The 17,847-nt window shown below is 40.3% G+C and overlaps 1 protein-coding gene across 11 annotated transcripts in view; it reads right to left on the bottom strand.

Annotated features, from left to right (window-relative positions):
* Nucleotides 1-1,335: 1,335 nt before the first annotated feature.
* ccdc40 (coiled-coil domain 40 molecular ruler complex subunit) overlaps nucleotides 1,336-17,847 on the bottom strand; it is a 64,829-nt gene continuing 48,317 nt past the window's right edge. For 6 of the 11 annotated variants that reach the window (XM_077604731.1, XM_077604732.1, XM_077604734.1 and 3 more), the window contains 21 exons: nucleotides 16,261-16,394; nucleotides 14,498-14,617; nucleotides 14,326-14,401; nucleotides 11,084-11,208; nucleotides 10,864-10,951; nucleotides 10,665-10,792; nucleotides 10,082-10,165; nucleotides 9,754-9,973; nucleotides 8,066-8,223; nucleotides 7,367-7,489; nucleotides 7,066-7,187; nucleotides 5,587-5,830; nucleotides 4,422-4,604; nucleotides 4,091-4,336; nucleotides 3,744-3,957; nucleotides 3,502-3,671; nucleotides 3,336-3,427; nucleotides 3,102-3,216; nucleotides 2,055-2,243; nucleotides 1,941-1,988; nucleotides 1,336-1,847 (listed from right to left, as the gene is read on the bottom strand). In XM_077604731.1, the coding sequence (XP_077460857.1) occupies nucleotides 1,614-1,847; nucleotides 1,941-1,988; nucleotides 2,055-2,243; nucleotides 3,102-3,216; nucleotides 3,336-3,427; nucleotides 3,502-3,671; nucleotides 3,744-3,957; nucleotides 4,091-4,336; nucleotides 4,422-4,604; nucleotides 5,587-5,830; nucleotides 7,066-7,187; nucleotides 7,367-7,489; nucleotides 8,066-8,223; nucleotides 9,754-9,973; nucleotides 10,082-10,165; nucleotides 10,665-10,792; nucleotides 10,864-10,951; nucleotides 11,084-11,208; nucleotides 14,326-14,401; nucleotides 14,498-14,617; nucleotides 16,261-16,389 (3,108 nt within the window). In that variant the 5' untranslated portion in view covers nucleotides 16,390-16,394 and the 3' untranslated portion in view covers nucleotides 1,336-1,613. Of the gene's footprint in view, nucleotides 1,848-1,940; nucleotides 1,989-2,054; nucleotides 2,244-3,101; nucleotides 3,217-3,335; nucleotides 3,428-3,501; nucleotides 3,672-3,743; nucleotides 3,958-4,090; nucleotides 4,337-4,421; nucleotides 4,605-5,586; nucleotides 5,831-7,065; nucleotides 7,188-7,366; nucleotides 7,490-8,065; nucleotides 8,224-9,753; nucleotides 9,974-10,081; nucleotides 10,166-10,664; nucleotides 10,793-10,863; nucleotides 10,952-11,083; nucleotides 11,209-14,325; nucleotides 14,402-14,497; nucleotides 14,618-16,260; nucleotides 16,395-16,859; nucleotides 16,943-17,114; nucleotides 17,439-17,600; nucleotides 17,715-17,847 lie in introns of those variants that run through there. The other 5 variants (XM_077604740.1, XM_077604738.1, XM_077604739.1 and 2 more) reach the window with 5 other exon arrangements.

The following is a 17,847-nucleotide window of genomic DNA, read 5'->3' as shown; positions in this document are numbered from 1 at the left end:
TATTTGGAGTCCTGCCTTTCTGTGTGGAATCGAAAGGGTGTGCTACTGTTTGAAGATTAAAAAACAACAACTAAAAATTAGGTTTTTAGATCTATTAAAAAGATGAATCAAAGTTCAAAGCGAAATTGCCATCCATTCAGTTGTTCAGTCCCACATACAGGGTTCACAACAATATGTGAAATTTAGTTGACTTACTTGTGTGTTGCCTCACAGTAATATCATTGGGAGGTACCATTTCTTCGTATTCATCCGTCCATGCTTGTCTAAAATTAGAGTCTTGAAGCACAGTGGAATAACAGCCACAAATCTGAAACTTTACCTGAGAAGTTGTCCAGGAAAGCATGCAGACAACGGCTTGAATTTAAGTTGACAGGATTTGACAGGGGCGGCACGGTGGCGCGAGTGGTCAGGGCGTCGGCCTCACAGTTCTGGGGTCCAGGGTACATGGTCCAGGTTATGTCCATCTGTGTGGAGTTTGCATGTTCTCCCCGAGCCTGCGTGGGTTTCCTCCGGGTACTCCGGTTTTCTCCCACATTCCAAAAATATGCATGGTAAGCTGATTGGACACTCTAAATTGCCCCTAGGTATGGGTGTGAGAGTGCATGGTTGTCCGTCTCCTTTTGCGCTGTGATCGGCTGGGCACCGATTCATGGTGTCCCCCGCCTCTGGCCCGGAGACACCTGGGATAGGCTCCAGCACCCCCCGTGATCCTAATGAGGCTAAAAGCGGTTCAGAAAATGAGATGGGGGAGTAATGGACAGAAAGTTATTCAAATTTAGCAGAAAAATAATTTGTCCCAAAACACAATGTCTTCTGAATTATCTATAGATTGTGTCAGTTATACCCCAACTGGTTAAAAGCAGGTGCGGTTAGTTTGCTGTGTAGATGTAGTGGCACGGTCTAGTATTAATACTGGTACACTTTAAACCGCACTTAACACACTTTGAATTCTGTGGCCCTTCTACATTACAACTCATTCATTCATTTTCTGTACCAGGGGGCAGCTGGAGCCTATCGCCAGCTGAGTTCGGGCACCAGGTAGGGGAGACCCTGAATTGGTGGCCAGCCAATTGCAGTACATTACAATTAATACATTTTAGATTGGTAACTAGTATCCATCTTACTGCTCTAACACAAATTCCGCTTCTAAGTTTTTAAATCCTTTACTGAAATGGAATGGTGTACCTAGAGATAACAAGATTATTTTTTTGATGTTAGATTGTGAAGCAGTTTCCTTAAACCGGTCTATAAGTCAACATTCCGTGGAGTTCAAGTCCACCAAAGAATAGCCATTTTAAGCCACAGCATTGCTCAACAGACATGCAGAACACGGTCTACTCAGACTCAATGTTTATATTAATTGTAGCATAAACACAATGTATGTACAGTGGTACAAGTGAGCAAACACCAAAGCAGATCCTTATTGGGTTGAAAGATTTCACAAGTGAATCATTAAAATGTCTAAGTGGAGACTAAGACAGCATTCATGAAACGTCCTAAAACCAGAGGCATCGTCTAGCTGGTTACCACAAAAAAGGAATAAGTATTATTGATCTACTGTACATATTTATGTATATTTAGTGATAACTGTGATCAACCACTTAATTATTTTATCAACCGCTGCTCGTGCTTCCTTCGTGAGGTTCTATTTGTTCTGCCAGTGACCGCAACACCTTCCAAAGGGCTCCCTGGTACTTTGGCATCTCCACCCAAACACGTCGAACGATAGTGTTTATAGTATGTACTCGGTCTGTCTCACCCTGCAGAGCAGCTTCAAGTGAAGCAGTGGTTGATGGAGTGCCATCAATCATCTCCTGGATCTTCTTGGCCCTCTGCTGATATTGTTCCTGGAAAAGCAACACCGACCAGTTTAATGCCAGCAATGAATTCACAAAAAATTGTCATAATGAAAGGTTATTAATAAATGAGATTGCTCTTACCTGACCCTCTTGCATTTCAGTGATCTCCTCATCAGCTTCTTTCACTGACTAGAATAAACTAAATGTCAGGTAGTCGAACAACACACTTATATGCTTTAGAGATAAATTCCCAACCTTGATTAAATCTTTGAGCTTTCGCCGTAAACCGTCATTCTTCAGATTAAGTTCACCTTTGGTGGAAATATTTGTGGTACCGCGAGCCATGACCTCATTGCGCTCAATGATGTATCCTCTCCTTTCCACAACTGCTATGCTGTCTTCCATAAGCCGTTCACCCTCCTTTATCAGCTGATGGAGCCAACGCTGTCATAATAAACACATACTCAGTCCAAACTCCATAAATTTTAATGGGGGGCTATTTAGGTTGCTCAACTAGCCTCCATGTTTTTTGGGACGTGGAAGGAAGCCAGATTACCCAGAGAAACTAAGACGATATTTTGTACACATTTAACAATATCAGTTACCAACCTTGATTTTTTTTGACAGTTTTGTTGTGCATTGTGGAAACGTATTTACATAATTGAATGAAAACTAGTCTTCATAAACAGTATACGCAACTGTCCTGAACCGTATATCGTTAAATGTTACAGCCGTACTTTTCAACAACACATTCCATTTTCAGGAAAACAAAAACCCCTGCAGGTCAGTGAGGAAATAAATATCCAATGTACCCTGCATTTGCTTCTAGTGATACAGTTGTGGTCAAACATTTACATACACTTGTGAAGACCATAATGTCATGGCTCTCTTGAGTTTCCAGTTATTTCTACAACTCTGATTTTTCTCTGATAAAGTGATTGGAACAGATACTTCTTTGTCACAAAAAACATTCATGAAGTTTGGTTCTTTTGTGACCTTATTATGGGTTAGCAGAAACAGCTGTATGTATATTTTTGACCCAGCAGACTTGATCACTTTTTCTGTTCAACCATAATAAAGTAAAAAAAGAACCAAACTTCATGAATGTTTTTTGTGACAAAGAAGTGTCTGTTCCAATCACTAGCAGAGAAAAATCAGAGTTGTAGAAACAACTGGAAACTCAAGAGAGCCATGACATTATGTTCTTCACAAGTGTATGTAAACTTTTCACCACAACTGTATATGGGTTGAAATTTCAAACACAACATACTTTCTGATTTTCTCGGGGCAATTTTTATGTACCTCCATACGGTGAATGTCATCCCTCATAGTTTTGATTTCTTGTTGGCCCTCCTGCACCACTAAACGCGTTTCTTTCATGACATGGGTCTTCTTTTCCCATAGCATGATCTGACGCCTGTTATACCAAACAAGCAGAGTTGCATATGCCGCTGAATAAACGGTTAAATATACAATACATTGAAATATATGAGCTTTAGTTGATCAGGGAGAAATAAGAGTGTATCATCAACCTACTCAGCTTCAACCAGACTGCTGAGAATGTTTTCTTTATCCTCCTGGATCTTTTCCAGTTTCGCCTCAATTTGTAAAGATTCACGCTCTGCCTCCTAAACACACAACGCATTAACCAACAACATTTTGAAAGGAAATAAGACTAGTGCATTAAAGAACGAGAACAGACCCTGAGCTTATGAAGAAATTCAGTCTCAATCACAGCGTTCTCCTGTTCAAAAGCATAACGCAGCTGGGCGTTCTTGTTTAGAAGGGTGTTGAGCTTCAGCAGGTCCCTTTGAAGCAATTTATTGCTCTTGTCCAACTCATTTTCCTCACGCAGCACAATTTCAAGTTGGCCTGGAAGAGAGTATTACAACTGGTGTAGATCTGATCACCCTTAAGCGTTTGTTTGAATTAAATCTGACGTACGTTCCAGATATAGTTTCTTCTGACAGATTACAGTGTACTTGGCCTGAAGTTTATTATATTCCTTGTTGTGTGTCTGTATCGCCAGGGTTAGTCCTATGAGTATTCCTTGAAGCTTCAGCCACAGGTGCTGATCATGCTTGATTTTTCCTGACAATGTGTCAACTTGTGTTTTTATTGATTCTGCCTTGATTTGCAGCGGGCTGAGGTCCTCATGCTGGAATCACATGCACACAAATTAAGCGAGTAAACAAGGAGAATCCCAACAATTTCCATCAATCCGTGGAAATCGTCTAAAATCTGTCTAACACTGATTTGATCATAGAGAGAGAGAGACAAGGATTCCTTACCCCAGTTCGTGATGCAATGAGATCAATTTTCTTGTTGATGTTTGAAATGGTGGTTTGCTTCTGTGAAATAAGTGCATCGATGGAAGAACTGTTTGTCTGGTTAGATTCAACCACCTTGTTGTACTTTCTAATTTCCTCATCAAGTTCCTTCTGAGTTCGAGACAGGTTTTCCAGTTTTTCATTGATCACATTGCTCTCTAGGGCAGCCACCATTACCGAACTCTCCAATTGCCATAGCTGATAGATCTAAATACAGACAAAAGGACATGGAATTTTGCATTTGCCTCAGTCAAACATCTCTTGATATTACAACTATCTTAAGTATATGTACCTTTTCTTTCTTAAGATTGGCTTTTTTGTTGGTGAGACGTTGATAGTACTGAGCAGCCTTGCTGTCCATGAGCTTCGTCAGCATTTGGGTCATGATGGCGTTTTCTAATTCCAAGTGTCTATTTTTGTTTTTTTCCAGTTTTCGTCTCTGATCGCTCACATCACCATGAAGACTGTTATCCTCCTAAATAAGCAGAAGACAAGACATGCCAATTTGCTGGTCCATCAAATCACATTTGCCATTTGAAGTCACAGTAACCTATCACCTCATGATGTATACATTACGGAATTGGATAGATTAGACTTTCCTTTGCCACAACCCATAGGCCTTTTCTTTGTAAAATAAACAAATGAGCACGTGGTTGCAGTTTCAATCCCATTTTGCTGTTGGCCAGTCTAGTATTGTATCACTACGGAGTGACATAATGGACGGAGAATGTCATCATTCAATTAGTACAACACGAACACTACCGACGTAAGCCTCTTATTTTTACAGTCGAGCAAGCAGTAACCTGAGTGAATTTAGCACAAAAATAGCCTATTCTGTTGTCTTGATGCAAAAATTTTACCAAGTTTGTTGTTGTTGTATTCCTTGCAGGCATTGTCAAAAGTGCAACAGTAAAAAAAATAATAATAGAAAATTAAAAAAAGAAATCCCAGTTTTTATTTCAGATGCTAAATTATTAATTTTTATAGAGATGAGAGTTGTGAAAGTAAGATATTTAGCATTTAGTAAATGCCATGTTAAAGGAGCCAAACATTCTTCTGTTCCAGGCTCTCCTGTGTTTCTCCTTGTCTCTAACTCACACATTATGAAGCTTTGGCCTCTAGTTTGATCCTAGACTGTAAAATCTGATGTTCCTCGGGTCTTACTTACTCATCTGAGCCACTTTCAATTTTGTATTTTGACAAAACACAACAAGTATATCTCATTTACCTACTCCTTTTCCATTGAGTCATATGCCTTGTGCCGGATTCTGTCCTCCTATTACGCCATCAGTTTTTAAGAAAGCTGATCCACAACACTACGTAAATTATGTGACTTTGATAGAATTTCAAAAGATACGGATCTGTGTTTTTAATACTCTTTGACACGATTCTGTCATTGCTAGTGTGTAAAAATGGGTGAGTGGGACCTGGACTTTAAGCGTGACTAACCTATCTACCTTAGTGAGTTCTAGGAGTGTCCGCTCTGTTTGCGCCACAGCACGAACGTAGGTGCTGTATTGGGTCTGCAGGATTTCAAACTGGGACTGCTTCTGACTGATCATCTTTTTGGAGACATCACAGTCCATCAGGGCGCAGTTCAGCAGCATCGTGAGCGTCTCGCTTTTTTCTTGCAGTTCAGAGATGGACTTCTTATTACCTTCAATCTCTCCATCCAGCACCCTCACTTCATGTTGTGCCATGCTATGGAAAACATGGGTAGCGGGACTATTAATTTAAGAGATATGACATTGTGAGATAGATTCATATATTTGTTTAATTGGTGTTATACCGATTATGAATGCCATCCACTGATGCCAATACGACATGGATACCATGTTAAAAAACAACACTTTTCTTTCCATTTTTATTAATAAATTACTGCATACTCACTTGAAAGTATAAAGTAATTGCTATGATAGCTTGGTCAGACACTGCTTAACTCTGTCTTGTGTGGCATTGACTCATCGTGCTTCAATCAATTTGAAGTGGGCTTGCAGTGAACTAACAAATTCTACTAGTGACAAACTCATTTTAATTTATACCAGATGCATGAATATAAATTTCATCACCCCTACAACCAGGCCTCAGGGTGGTCATGTTGGTAGAGACGACATTCCCATTAAGTGATCAGTTGTTTATTTCACAATACATTTACTTAATTTACTGCCACCCTGCCACTTTACATGAATTGAATGTCTACTAATGATCAATACAATTAAATTGGACCCTCAACCCCAGAATTGTGAGGCGGACGCGCTAAGCACTCTCCACCATGCCGCCTTACTCAATACATATTTCTAATTAGAGATTATTCCATTCCATGAGGACCGGACAGTCAAACAATAACAATGAGATCCTACAACATTTGTTTCATTCTCTAATCTAGAAAAACAATGGAAATGGTAGCATAACCCATGGCAGCTTCACCATGTCAACGCACCTACTCATGATACCCTGAATCTTTCACATTTTAGATCAGGCTCAAAGAGTTTACTCTAATCTGAGCATTTTTCCCCTGCAAAAACAGCAAAGAGGTTTTTTTCTGGTGCCTTTATCCTGACCAAGTTCACTGAATCTGCTTGAAAAAGTGTAAGGTCGACAACCATCAAATCTTAAATTGTTCACTGGCATAAAAAATGTAACCTTTACTTTTAAATGAGGTAACAAATCAAAGTTTGAGACACCAATTTTAGTTTTTGGAAAAGCAAAGAACATTTACTGTCAATGGAAAAAAGGGGCTATATATGGTCACTGCAGGTAATCGCAATTATAGCCAACTCTTTTTACTATTCTATAAAATGACTTAATGTTTCCATAAGTCCCCATGTCAAAAAGAATAATATTGAAAAAGTACATACCCAAACATTGTGTGTGAAACTTTGTTTCCTTATTAAAAGGAACATACACTAATCCGTCTGCTTGAAAAACATTCTCACCTTACAGCCTCTTGAATTGTTCCAAATTCTTCATTTTGCTTCCTCATATTGAGCAGGCTAGCATTCCACTGCTGCAGCAGTTGTTTTTGTGCCATTGCCAGAGATTCCATTTGCATTTCAGCCTGAATACACATTTGCATTAAGTACTAATGAGTTGCCACATCCTCACTACATGTCAACAGATCACCGGTCAATTGCAGGGAATGGGCAAAGGATCAATTCAGCTATCTTAAAAATATAAAATTTAAAAAACAATCTTTCAGGATCTGAGAGAATTGCAGGAATTTTGTGCTGTATTTACCTCAGAAAGAGCCTCTTTGGTTGCTTGTGTTGTCTCTGCCTGGGCACTAGTCTGGACAACATAAAGCTCCATCTCTTGTGTCAGTCTGTCCAATTCCCTTGTGAGGCGATCTACATAAATATCCTGTAGGTACAGGCAATTTCAGTAACAATTAATCCTTTGATTTATTCATTTAAGAAGTCTAAGCATTTAATGCATAGTTTAAAAAAAACAAATATTTGTGGTCAAGCATGCTTTTATTCTGTTTTGGTGGTCAGGACAAAACCATGTCAAATATATTTTATATGGGTTTGGTGCCAATGTGTGGATCTTGGTGTTAAGAAATCAAATGTGCAAGTGAGGAAAAGAATTTCATTATGTTGGGCTTCAGTCTCGTCCAACAAAACTAACTGAAAAATGTTTGGCGATTTTCCTTTACGGTTAATTATTACATAATTGTTTAGTTGTCTACACATTGTTTCTGTGAACCAACTCCTGGCATGTATCAGTTAGTATTCCAAACCAATCTTATTACATTCCATTCATGTTAGTTGACGCTGATGTGATGAAATAATAGTTCTGCGGTTCAGAAAAACAAAATGTATTCTTCAGTTTACCCAGTGCTTTTGTTCCACAAAATGTGATTATTCTGAACACCTGTTTTCAACCTAATTATGTTTTCATTCTTTTTAACATTGAATTTAATAACAGACAATTTACCTGCTTTAACTTCTGGTCTTCGGCCGCTGATTTATCAGTTCCCACTTTCTTTGTGACATTCTTCGTAGCTTTTACATCAGAACGTAAATCTTCACTGACAGCTTGTGTGAAGGTAACATGCAACATCACCTTTTCTAGTTCTGTCTGTAGCTTGGTTACTATACAACAAAAACACACACACAGTAGTATTAAAAGAGCTTCTTGCACTATAGTTGGACATATGTACTGTGACAGAACTGTCAGAAACATGTTATGAAGATGCATGGGCACTGTTTTAAATCATCAAAAACTGCGTAACTTGAGCGGAAGCTATTGTGAGCCTTGATCACCTTGAAATAAATCAGGAAAACAAGTGGAACTGTGCAGGAACATTAACATTGTTGAAATTAATGAGCATAACAAATGCCAAAACTACATCAACATATCAAATGTCAATTGCAAAAAGCAGCTGTTCTTCTATTGCCAATATTTGTTCCAACTTGACTTGACTAATGCACACACGGGCAAACTAAAAACAGTTCAGACATCTTTTTTTTTTTAATGGCTGTTTGAGGCATACCAAGAGCGTAGTTAGACTCAATTGCAGAGAAGCAGGCAAACAGAGGGAATGAGTGGACTACGGTAAACTTTAATTACAAAAACAGAAAAATAAAACCTTAAAAAACTAAAAAACGGGGAAGGTGACAAAGAAACAACTAAGACAAAGAAAGCAAACCTTACAGAGAAAACATGGAGGCACGTCAACAAGGCTGACGATCCGAATCAGAATCTCTTTCACATTGACCTATTTTAAAGGGTTTAGTTCGTCGTTGTGTGAGGACCGTGGAACAAATTAAAGAGTTTACATATAAAGTACAGCTCTACTTATGAAATTTTCCAGTTATGAAAAAAGTTCTGGAACCATTTAATTTTATAAGTAGAGGTACGACTGTATATTATATGGTGATATGCATTTTAGTATATGGTACCGTAAGTTTATAGAATATATATATATATATATATATATATATATATATATATATATATATATATATATATATATATATATATATATATATATATATATATATATATATATATATATATATATATATATATATATATATATATATATATATATATTCTATAAACTTACGGCTTGTTTTGAAACGGTTTGCGTTAGGCAATGAGATTCTTTTCAATTCCTCGATGTATTTGATGTATAGCCCTTTTACTCTTAATGTCTTTGCTATACACGTGTGACTTTCTTATCCTCATGCATTTTTAACACTGGATATATATATATATATATATATATATATATATATATATATATATATATATATATATATATATATATATATATATTCTATAAACTTACGGTACCATATACTAAAATGCATATCACCATATAATATACAGTCGTACCTCTACTTATAAAATTAAATGGTTCCAGAACTTTTTTCATAACTGGAAAATTTCATAAGTAGAGCTTATATATATATATATATATATATATATATATATATATATATTAATGGCCCCAAAATACCCAAAAAGGCTCAGGAACATAAGGATAATTGACATTTCTATTTTGGCTGCAAAGAGGAATATAATTGATTATATGTAATATGTACATTCTTGATTTAAAGTTTGTGAGTAATGCATTGATAAATAAATGTTTTCGATGTATGTTTAGAGCGTCTCACCACTGGCTCTGGTCCTGGTGCGCTGGTCGCTGGTACTGGAATGGCATAACTTGACTTCCTTCAGTTCATCTGTTGCCACTCGATGTTTGTCTTCAGCCAAAACCTTGGTCTTCTGTATAGCTTCTAGTCGTACCTGGACTGTTTTCAGCCGTTGCTGTTCCCCATACAACACGGCGTAGAAATCCTCTGTTTGAGTTGCCTCGGTCTTGGCAAGCCCTGTCTGCAGAAGTAGCACAAAGAGCAACATAATTCGACTTTCCCCCCAGTTGCACTTGACATAGCTCTTCAGCTAACAGACATTGATGAAGAAGTAGGTCAGATTTCTTACCTCTTCATGCAGTTGCACTCTTAGCCGCTCAAGTTCTTTGAGGATTTGGCTCTTCAGTGCTGCTTGCTGTTTGGCAATCTGAGGCTGTCAACGGATGACGTGGGAAAATTAGGGTTATGATTCTTAATTCCACAGAATCCATGCAAACTCCACACACTAAGGACCCACCTGGGATCGAACCTTCGAGAACTGTGAAGCCGACCCGCTAACCACTCGAGCACTGGGTCACTAACAAATAACATATGTATATGTACCTCTACTTACAAAATTAACTGGTTCCATTAGCTTTTGTAACTTCTAATTTTCGTAAGTAGAAACATATTTTACATTGAATTAGCATAATTTGTTCCGCAATCTTTAATACTAAACCCTTTAAAAATGGATAAAGTATACCAATTCTGATTGAAAATGTATGCAAATGTAAATATGTAAGCAAAAAAATAAAATAAAGAAAATTATTTATTACAATTAAATCAATAGCTCTCCACACACCTGTAACCATACGATGTCTGCTAAAGTGAAATCTTTTTTTTCCATTTCCCACAAGTAACAATAATATCAAAGGAAAGGAAGAGTTACATACATGATCAGCATCAAGAACAACAAATTCTTCTTCCTCGTCATCGTTTGTAGCTGTCTCCTGTTCATCCTCCTCCCTGACCATGTCCGTAAGTCCGGGAGTTGACAGAACTTCAGAAACGTCTGCCAGCTCTGAAGAAGAAGAAAAAAGATTGCCATGCACCTTGATCATCATAACGCAGGGTTGTTTGCAATAAACACACCAGACGCAGGTTGCAGCACAAATTCTTCTTCAGCACCACTGATGAATGGTAATGGGCCGACATCAATTAATTCAGATAAAGGATTATCCTGTGACAACAATGACAGTGAAAGGATAAAAAAACAATTCTGCAGATGCATAGTTTGTTGTTGTTTTACTCAGGTAGATTAATGGACAATAACTGATCTAAAACATTGTCTTGGCGTGTTAAAAAAAAATACCTCCTCAGAGGCACCAATATATGGGGGACCATCGGTTGCAGGTTGTTCATGTTCATCCTGCTGCTGTGTTTCCCCCTGATCATCATTTTCGTCCGTGATGTTCATAGAGTCGGAGGTTAAATGAACTGCAAACAGAAAAGATGAACCCTTTTGAGGGATAGTGGTCACTACAGTGGACATCTACTTGCAAATTAAATTGCTTCCAGAGTAGATAAATATTTTGCCTTGATATTATTAATAATTAGTTCCACAATCTTTATTACCCCCCAAACCCTTCAAAAATGAAAAAAGTCTCATTTGATATTAGGTCATCTCCTTCCACTTATCCGAAGTCAGGTCATGGGGGCAGCAGCTTCAACAGGGAAGCCCAGACCTCCCTCTCCCCAGCCACTTCATCCAGCTCTTCCGGGAGGATACCAACGCATTCCCGGACCAGCCGGGGGACGTAGTCTCCCCAGCGTGACCGAGGTCGGCCCCGTGGCCTCCTCCCAGTGGGACGTGCCCGGAACACCTCACGGGGGAGGCATCCAGGGGGCATCCTGATTAGATGCCCGAGCCAACTCATCTGGCTCTTTTCGATCCTTAGGAGCAGCAAGCGGCTCTACTCCGAGCCCCTCTCAGATGACCAAGCTTCTCACCTTATCTCTAAGGGAGAGTCCGGACATCCTGTGGAGGAAGCTCATTTCAGCCGCTTGTATCCGGGATCTCTTTCTTTCGGTCACGACCCACAGCTCGTGACCATAGATGAGGGTGGGAACGTAGATCGACCGGTAAATAGAGCCTCACCTTTTGGCTCAGCTCCTTCCTCACCACGGCGGATCGGAGCAATGTCCGCAGTGATGCGGACGCCGCTCCGATTCGCCTGTCGATATCCCGATCCATTCTTCCCTCACTTGTGAACAAGGAGGCCCCAAGATACTTAAACTCCTCCACCTGGGGAGGGACCTGATCCCTGGACCGTAGAGGCCATGCCACCTTTTTCCGACTGAGGACCACAGTCTCAGATTTGGAGGTGCTGATTCTCATCCCGACTGCTTCACACTCGGTTGAGAATCATTCCAGCGAGAGTTGGAGATCACGGACTGTTGAAGCCAACAGAAGCACATCATCTACAAAAAGCAGGGATGCAATACTGAGGCCACCAAACTGGACCCCCTCAATGCCACAGCTGCGCCTAGATATTCTGTCCATAAAAGTGATGAACTGAATCGGTGACATATGGCAGCCCTGGCGGAGTCCAACCCCCACTGGAAATGGATCCGACTTACTGCCGGCTACGCAGACCAGACTCTGACACTGGTCATAAAGGGACCGGACCCCGCACAACAGGGGTTCCGGAACCCCATACGCCTGGAGTACCCCCCCACAAGACTGCCCAGGGGACACGGTCAAACGCCATCTCCACGTCCACAAAGCACATGAACACTGGTTGGGCGAACTCCCATGATCCCCCAAGGACCCTGCTGAGGGTGTAGAGCTGATCCACTGTTCCACGGCCAGGACGAAAACCACACTGCCCCCCCCTGAATCCGAGATTCGACCTCCCGGCAGACCCTCCTCTCCAGTACCCCAGAATAGACCTTCCCGGGGAGGCGGAGGAATGTGATTCCCCAGTAATTGGAACACAACCTCCGGTTCCCCTTTTTAAAAAGGGGAACCACCACCCCAGTCTGCCAATCTAGAGGCACTGTCCCCGATGTCCATGTGATGTTGCAGAGGCGTTTCAACCAAGACAGCCCCAGAACATCCGGAGCCTTTAGAAACTATGGGCGGATCTCATCCACCCTGGGGCCTTGCCACTGAGGAGTTTTTTAACCACCTCAATGACTTCAACCCCATAGATAAGAGAGTCCGCCCCAGAGTCCCCCGGCTTTGCTTCCTCATGGGAAGGCACGGCGGTGGCATTCAGGAGGTCTTCAAAGTATTTCGAAAATTTCCTTGAGGCCACCCGGAAGTCGTTCTCCATGGCCTCACCGAACTCCTCCCATTCCTGGGTTTTTGCCTCAGAGATGACCAGAGCCGCGTGCCGCTTGGCCACCCGGTACCCGTCAGCTGCCTCCAGAGACCCATGGGCCAAAAGGGCCTGGTAGGACTCCTTTTTCAGCCTGACGGCATCCCTTGCCGCCGGTGTCCACCAGCGGGTTCTGGTTACCGCCACCACAGGCACCGACCACCTTGCGGCCACAGCTCCGGTCTGCCGCCTCAGCAATAGAAGCGCGGAACATGGTCCACTCGAACTCAATGTCCCCGCCTCTTTCCGGACATGAGAGAAGCCCTGTCGGAGGTGGGAATTGAAACTCCTTCTGACAGGGGACTCCGTCGGGCGTTCCCAGCAGACCCTCATGAAACGTTTGGGTCTCCCGGACTGCACTGGCATCTGCCTCCGCCATCGGAGCCAACTCACCACCAGGTGGTGATCGGTTGACAACTCCGCCCCTCTCTTTACCCAAGTGTCCAAGACATGCGGCCGCAGGTCTGATGACACGAGCACAAAGTCAATCATCGAACTGCGGCCTAGGGTGTCCTGAAACTAAGTGCACATATGGACACCCTTATGCTTGAACATGGTGTTCATTATTGTCTATCCGCGACGAGCGCAAAAATCCAACAATAGAACACCCCTTGGGTTTCGATCAGGGGGGGCGCTCTTCCCAATCACTCCCCTCCAGGTCTCACCGTCATTGCCCACATGAGCATTGAAGTCCCCCAGCAGAACGAGGGAGTCCCCACAAAGGGGCACTCTCAATCCATTTCAGTTTGGAGGTGTTGGAAGCAATCAAACTCTGCATTCCATATCAGTTATTCCTTCTCCGTACGGCTATTTATCACAAGGGTAACTTGAGATTGAATCCTTGATCTCATAACTGTGAGCATGACTGCCCAATCTATTCCAATTTGTTTGAATTTTTATTAATAAATTTATAATTTATTAGAATGTTTTACATTTGTATTACTGATTGCTTTCTCATTTTCACTTTTTAAAATTTCCATTGAAATATTTTTCCCAAAATTTGAATTATGAATTCATTCCATTCATTAAATTATGTCTCTTTTTTGCCCATAACAAAACACATACAGGCAAGGCTAATATTACAATTGGATATCAAATGGGCCCCACAAAATATTGTCCCAGAGCTTAATTTTGGTCAATAAAAACAATTAAGCAAAATAATATAATTCGTCCAGAAAATGGAAAAATTGCATCGTGGTCATTAGCCCCCAAAGCATTATAATAAACAGACCAGACTGAGTGTCTTCTGGAGCACTACTGCTGAATGGCTGGGAGTCCACATCAATTTGATCGGATCCAGTCTGATTCTGTCAATAATGACAGTGAAAGGATTAACATAATGAATCTGGAGGGGCATGATTGATTATTAAAAATATCTAAATCCTGGGGCACCAAACATTTACCTGCGAAAAAATAGAGAGATTCTCTTGATTATTGTTTGTAGCTTGGTCATTTCCATCCTGCTGCTCGGTTTCTCCTTGTGCCTCCAACTCTACATCACTTATTTCAGATCCAGGCTGATCCTGCGACAACAAGAACCATAATACTCTTTTTCACACTTTCATTTTTTTAAATCATTATTTCGAAGCATCTTTTAAAACACTCAAAGCCACTGTATAAGAAAAATGAAAACGGAAAAAGGGAACCCATGGTGGGATGCTGAGCAAGAGAGACAAAGTTGGAGCGTCAAGAAAGAGTGAAGTGGGCAGAAGAGTGTTGATGTAGGGGAGGTCGGAAAGGTCGGATGGAGCAAGACTGAGGAGCTTTGAATGTAATGAGGAGAAACTTGGAATTTAGGGTCTTTCACACTAATTGTTTGGTTTCTTTGGACCAAAATGCAAAACAATTCTTGTTTGATGCCATTTCTTTTCATGTGGCAATTTTCACAAGAGTCCTAGGATTTGACAACAAACCAGCACATATCCAAACATCATTCAATCTTTGGACAAAACTGTCTAGTGGGTAATACGGTAAAAATGTGTACCGTATTTTCCGGACTATAACTCACAATATTTTTTCATAGTGTGGCTTTTTTTCTCTCTCTCTCTGACCAGAACAACCTGTTATATATTTTATTTTAGGTTAGAATTATCTGAAAATACTGTGTTAACAGATGCTTATTCAGACCATTTCCTCCATTTTTCTATTGTTACTTTAACGTAGGTTTGTTCTTGGTTTCTGGTCAAATAAAAAACATACCACCCGTGAAAAGTGTTACGTTTTATTTCCTCTTGCATGATATAGCTGGTGTGTCTTATACTGAGCTGCGACTTATAGTCCGGAAAATACGGTAAGTAAAAAAATCATGGAGCTCCAGCGTGCTGAACTCGTTTTCCCCTTTATCCTGCTGATAAATATCTTAAACGTATAGGTATTTTTATGTGTGTTCTTATGTTGGCGTTGACCCAAATTTCAAGTACTACTTAGACATTCCATCTCCTTGTTTCCAAAAATGCCTGTGGTTTCGGAAGAAAGATATGTACGTGCAAAAAAGTGTGTGATTGCAGAACAGGTTTGAACTACGGTGTGTCACTTTCCTACATATAGCACCACGATTCTCTTGGAAGCAAACCGAAATCATCTCTCCGGAGAAATTTGATCTGCACCAGAGTTCACTGGTTTGTAGTCACACCAGCACAAAAGGTGTGCAGTACAAGGTTTTGGGGTTTAGTTGTAACCAGACAGGGCAGGTGTGAATACGGCCTTTGTTTGGTAGGAAGCCAGTTGAGTTGGTGGAAAATTAGGTGTGAGACAGCATTCTGTGTGATGAAGTATGCTGCTGGGTATTGGATGAAATGCAGCTTCTAGATGGATTTGTTAGCGAGACCCCAAAAAAATTTAGTTGCAATCGCCTGGGAAGTGACTAGGGTGAAAAGGGTGGAGGTGGTGTGGAGGTGTAGCAGGAAAGATTGCCAAAGATGTGGAGAAATTTGGACTGGTGATAATTTAATAAATTATGTGAAACCAGACAGATAGATAGGAGCTGAAACATGAGAGGTGTGGGGGTGATATCAATAGAAAAAGAGTCAGTGAAGAAGAATGCTGCAAGAGATAGTATCAAATTCCACTGTGAGGTCCAGTAAAATGAGAATTGAATGTCAACCCAAATCGGAAGCTACAAGGATACTGTTAGGAAGAGCAGTTGAGTAGTTGCAAGTACACTTACCGGCCCAAGGGGAGATACGTTTGTTTGACCATTATTTGCAGTCTGATCAATTACATCCTGCTCCTCCGTTTCTTGCCCTTCCGCCTCACTTCTCTGCACATCATCAGGCTCGTCTTTGACACTCTCCATTAGAGCTGATGAAATTGTACATGGCAAAACATAAACAAGCATGCAAAAAACATAAATAGTAAGGGCAATAAAGCTTCATTCTCATTTACAAATATCAGAAAATTTACATAAGATCAGAAAATATGTCTGAAAATGAGTGGCTGCAATTCCACAGTAAATTCAATGGCTTATGAAAATATTGATACATTAATTTTGACCTCGTCGCTGTGTTCAATCACCGAAAAACAGGAACCAAAACTCATGCAAATTCCATTTGCGCCATATGAAATTAATCTGTTACCTTAATTGATTTAAATACACTGCAATTATTATGGATGTGCAGAGTTAGGAAATCGGGGTATAATCAGGAAATGGGCAACAATCCAGCAAGATGTTCTACAACTTTTCGGCGTGCACTATCGCCTATTTACATAATTATTATTGACAAAAATGAAGATAATCGTGTAAAACAAGCATTTTTCACCGTTTACCCGCGTATTCACTGACGTTTCCGTTGCAATGTTTGAATTTCCATAACAAGCCAAGGTGCAAACAGACAAAAAATCGTGCACAATGACATAGTTAATGAGACATCATAATGGATGGTAAGGGAAATTCTTTGAACGCCAATCTTTTTGTATTCTTTTGATTATGACTGACGATGATTAACGTGCATTATTTTGCCTGTTAGAACGACATAAATAGTCGACACGAGATTTAAGCACATAACGCGGTGGAGAACCCACCTGGTTCGTCGTCACGCGTCGTATTTTAATCAATATGAGTTGAATTGATTGTTTACCACTGAAGTAAATTATTCCTCTTCAAAAAGATGATGTTGATGTTTGCATTCCAAACATTTTTGCTGTCTCGAACGTAAACGCGTTCAATCTCGCGCACGCAACGGCGAGTATTCAATTAGCAATTGGAATTTTGTCCATTGGCATAACATTTTTTTAATTAAAACTGAGCATTATGAATTTCAAGTGTTTGGTTAAAAAAATATTGATTAAAAAATGTGAGAGGACATGCAAGTTGATTACACTTCCTGAATCCAAGCTGATGCTCATTAAGCTCTCCTCTTAATATCCAATGACAATATCTATTCAGAATTAAATGAAAATAAGGTTTGCTTCGAAGCAAAAAATACTATATATATATATACATATAAAAAAATAATTGAACACCTAGGAGGGATATTGGCCATATTCAGGCAGTTTGCATTCTTTTACCTGATATGTCATAATAAGTGGTGGACTTTCGGCTTGCATGTCATGATGTTCAAGTGCCACAACGGGGCAGTAGAGGGACGCAAGTATATGTAGTTGGGAGTGGTTGTCAACAACAACAAGGTTCCCATTGGCAATGCAGGCAGCCATAGCCTGTGTTTTATCTTTCTCTCAACATGTGCAATAGAAAAAAACTGCATTTTTCCCCACACCTCCATTGTTGCCAATTTTCTGCAAGAGTGTTTCTTAA

The sequence above is a fragment of the Stigmatopora argus genome, chromosome 7, assembly GCF_051989625.1.
Source record: "Stigmatopora argus isolate UIUO_Sarg chromosome 7, RoL_Sarg_1.0, whole genome shotgun sequence".
NCBI lineage: Eukaryota > Metazoa > Chordata > Actinopteri > Syngnathiformes > Syngnathidae > Stigmatopora > Stigmatopora argus.
Note: the sequence above shows the minus strand (reverse complement) of the source record. Positions and strands in the feature narration are given on the sequence as shown.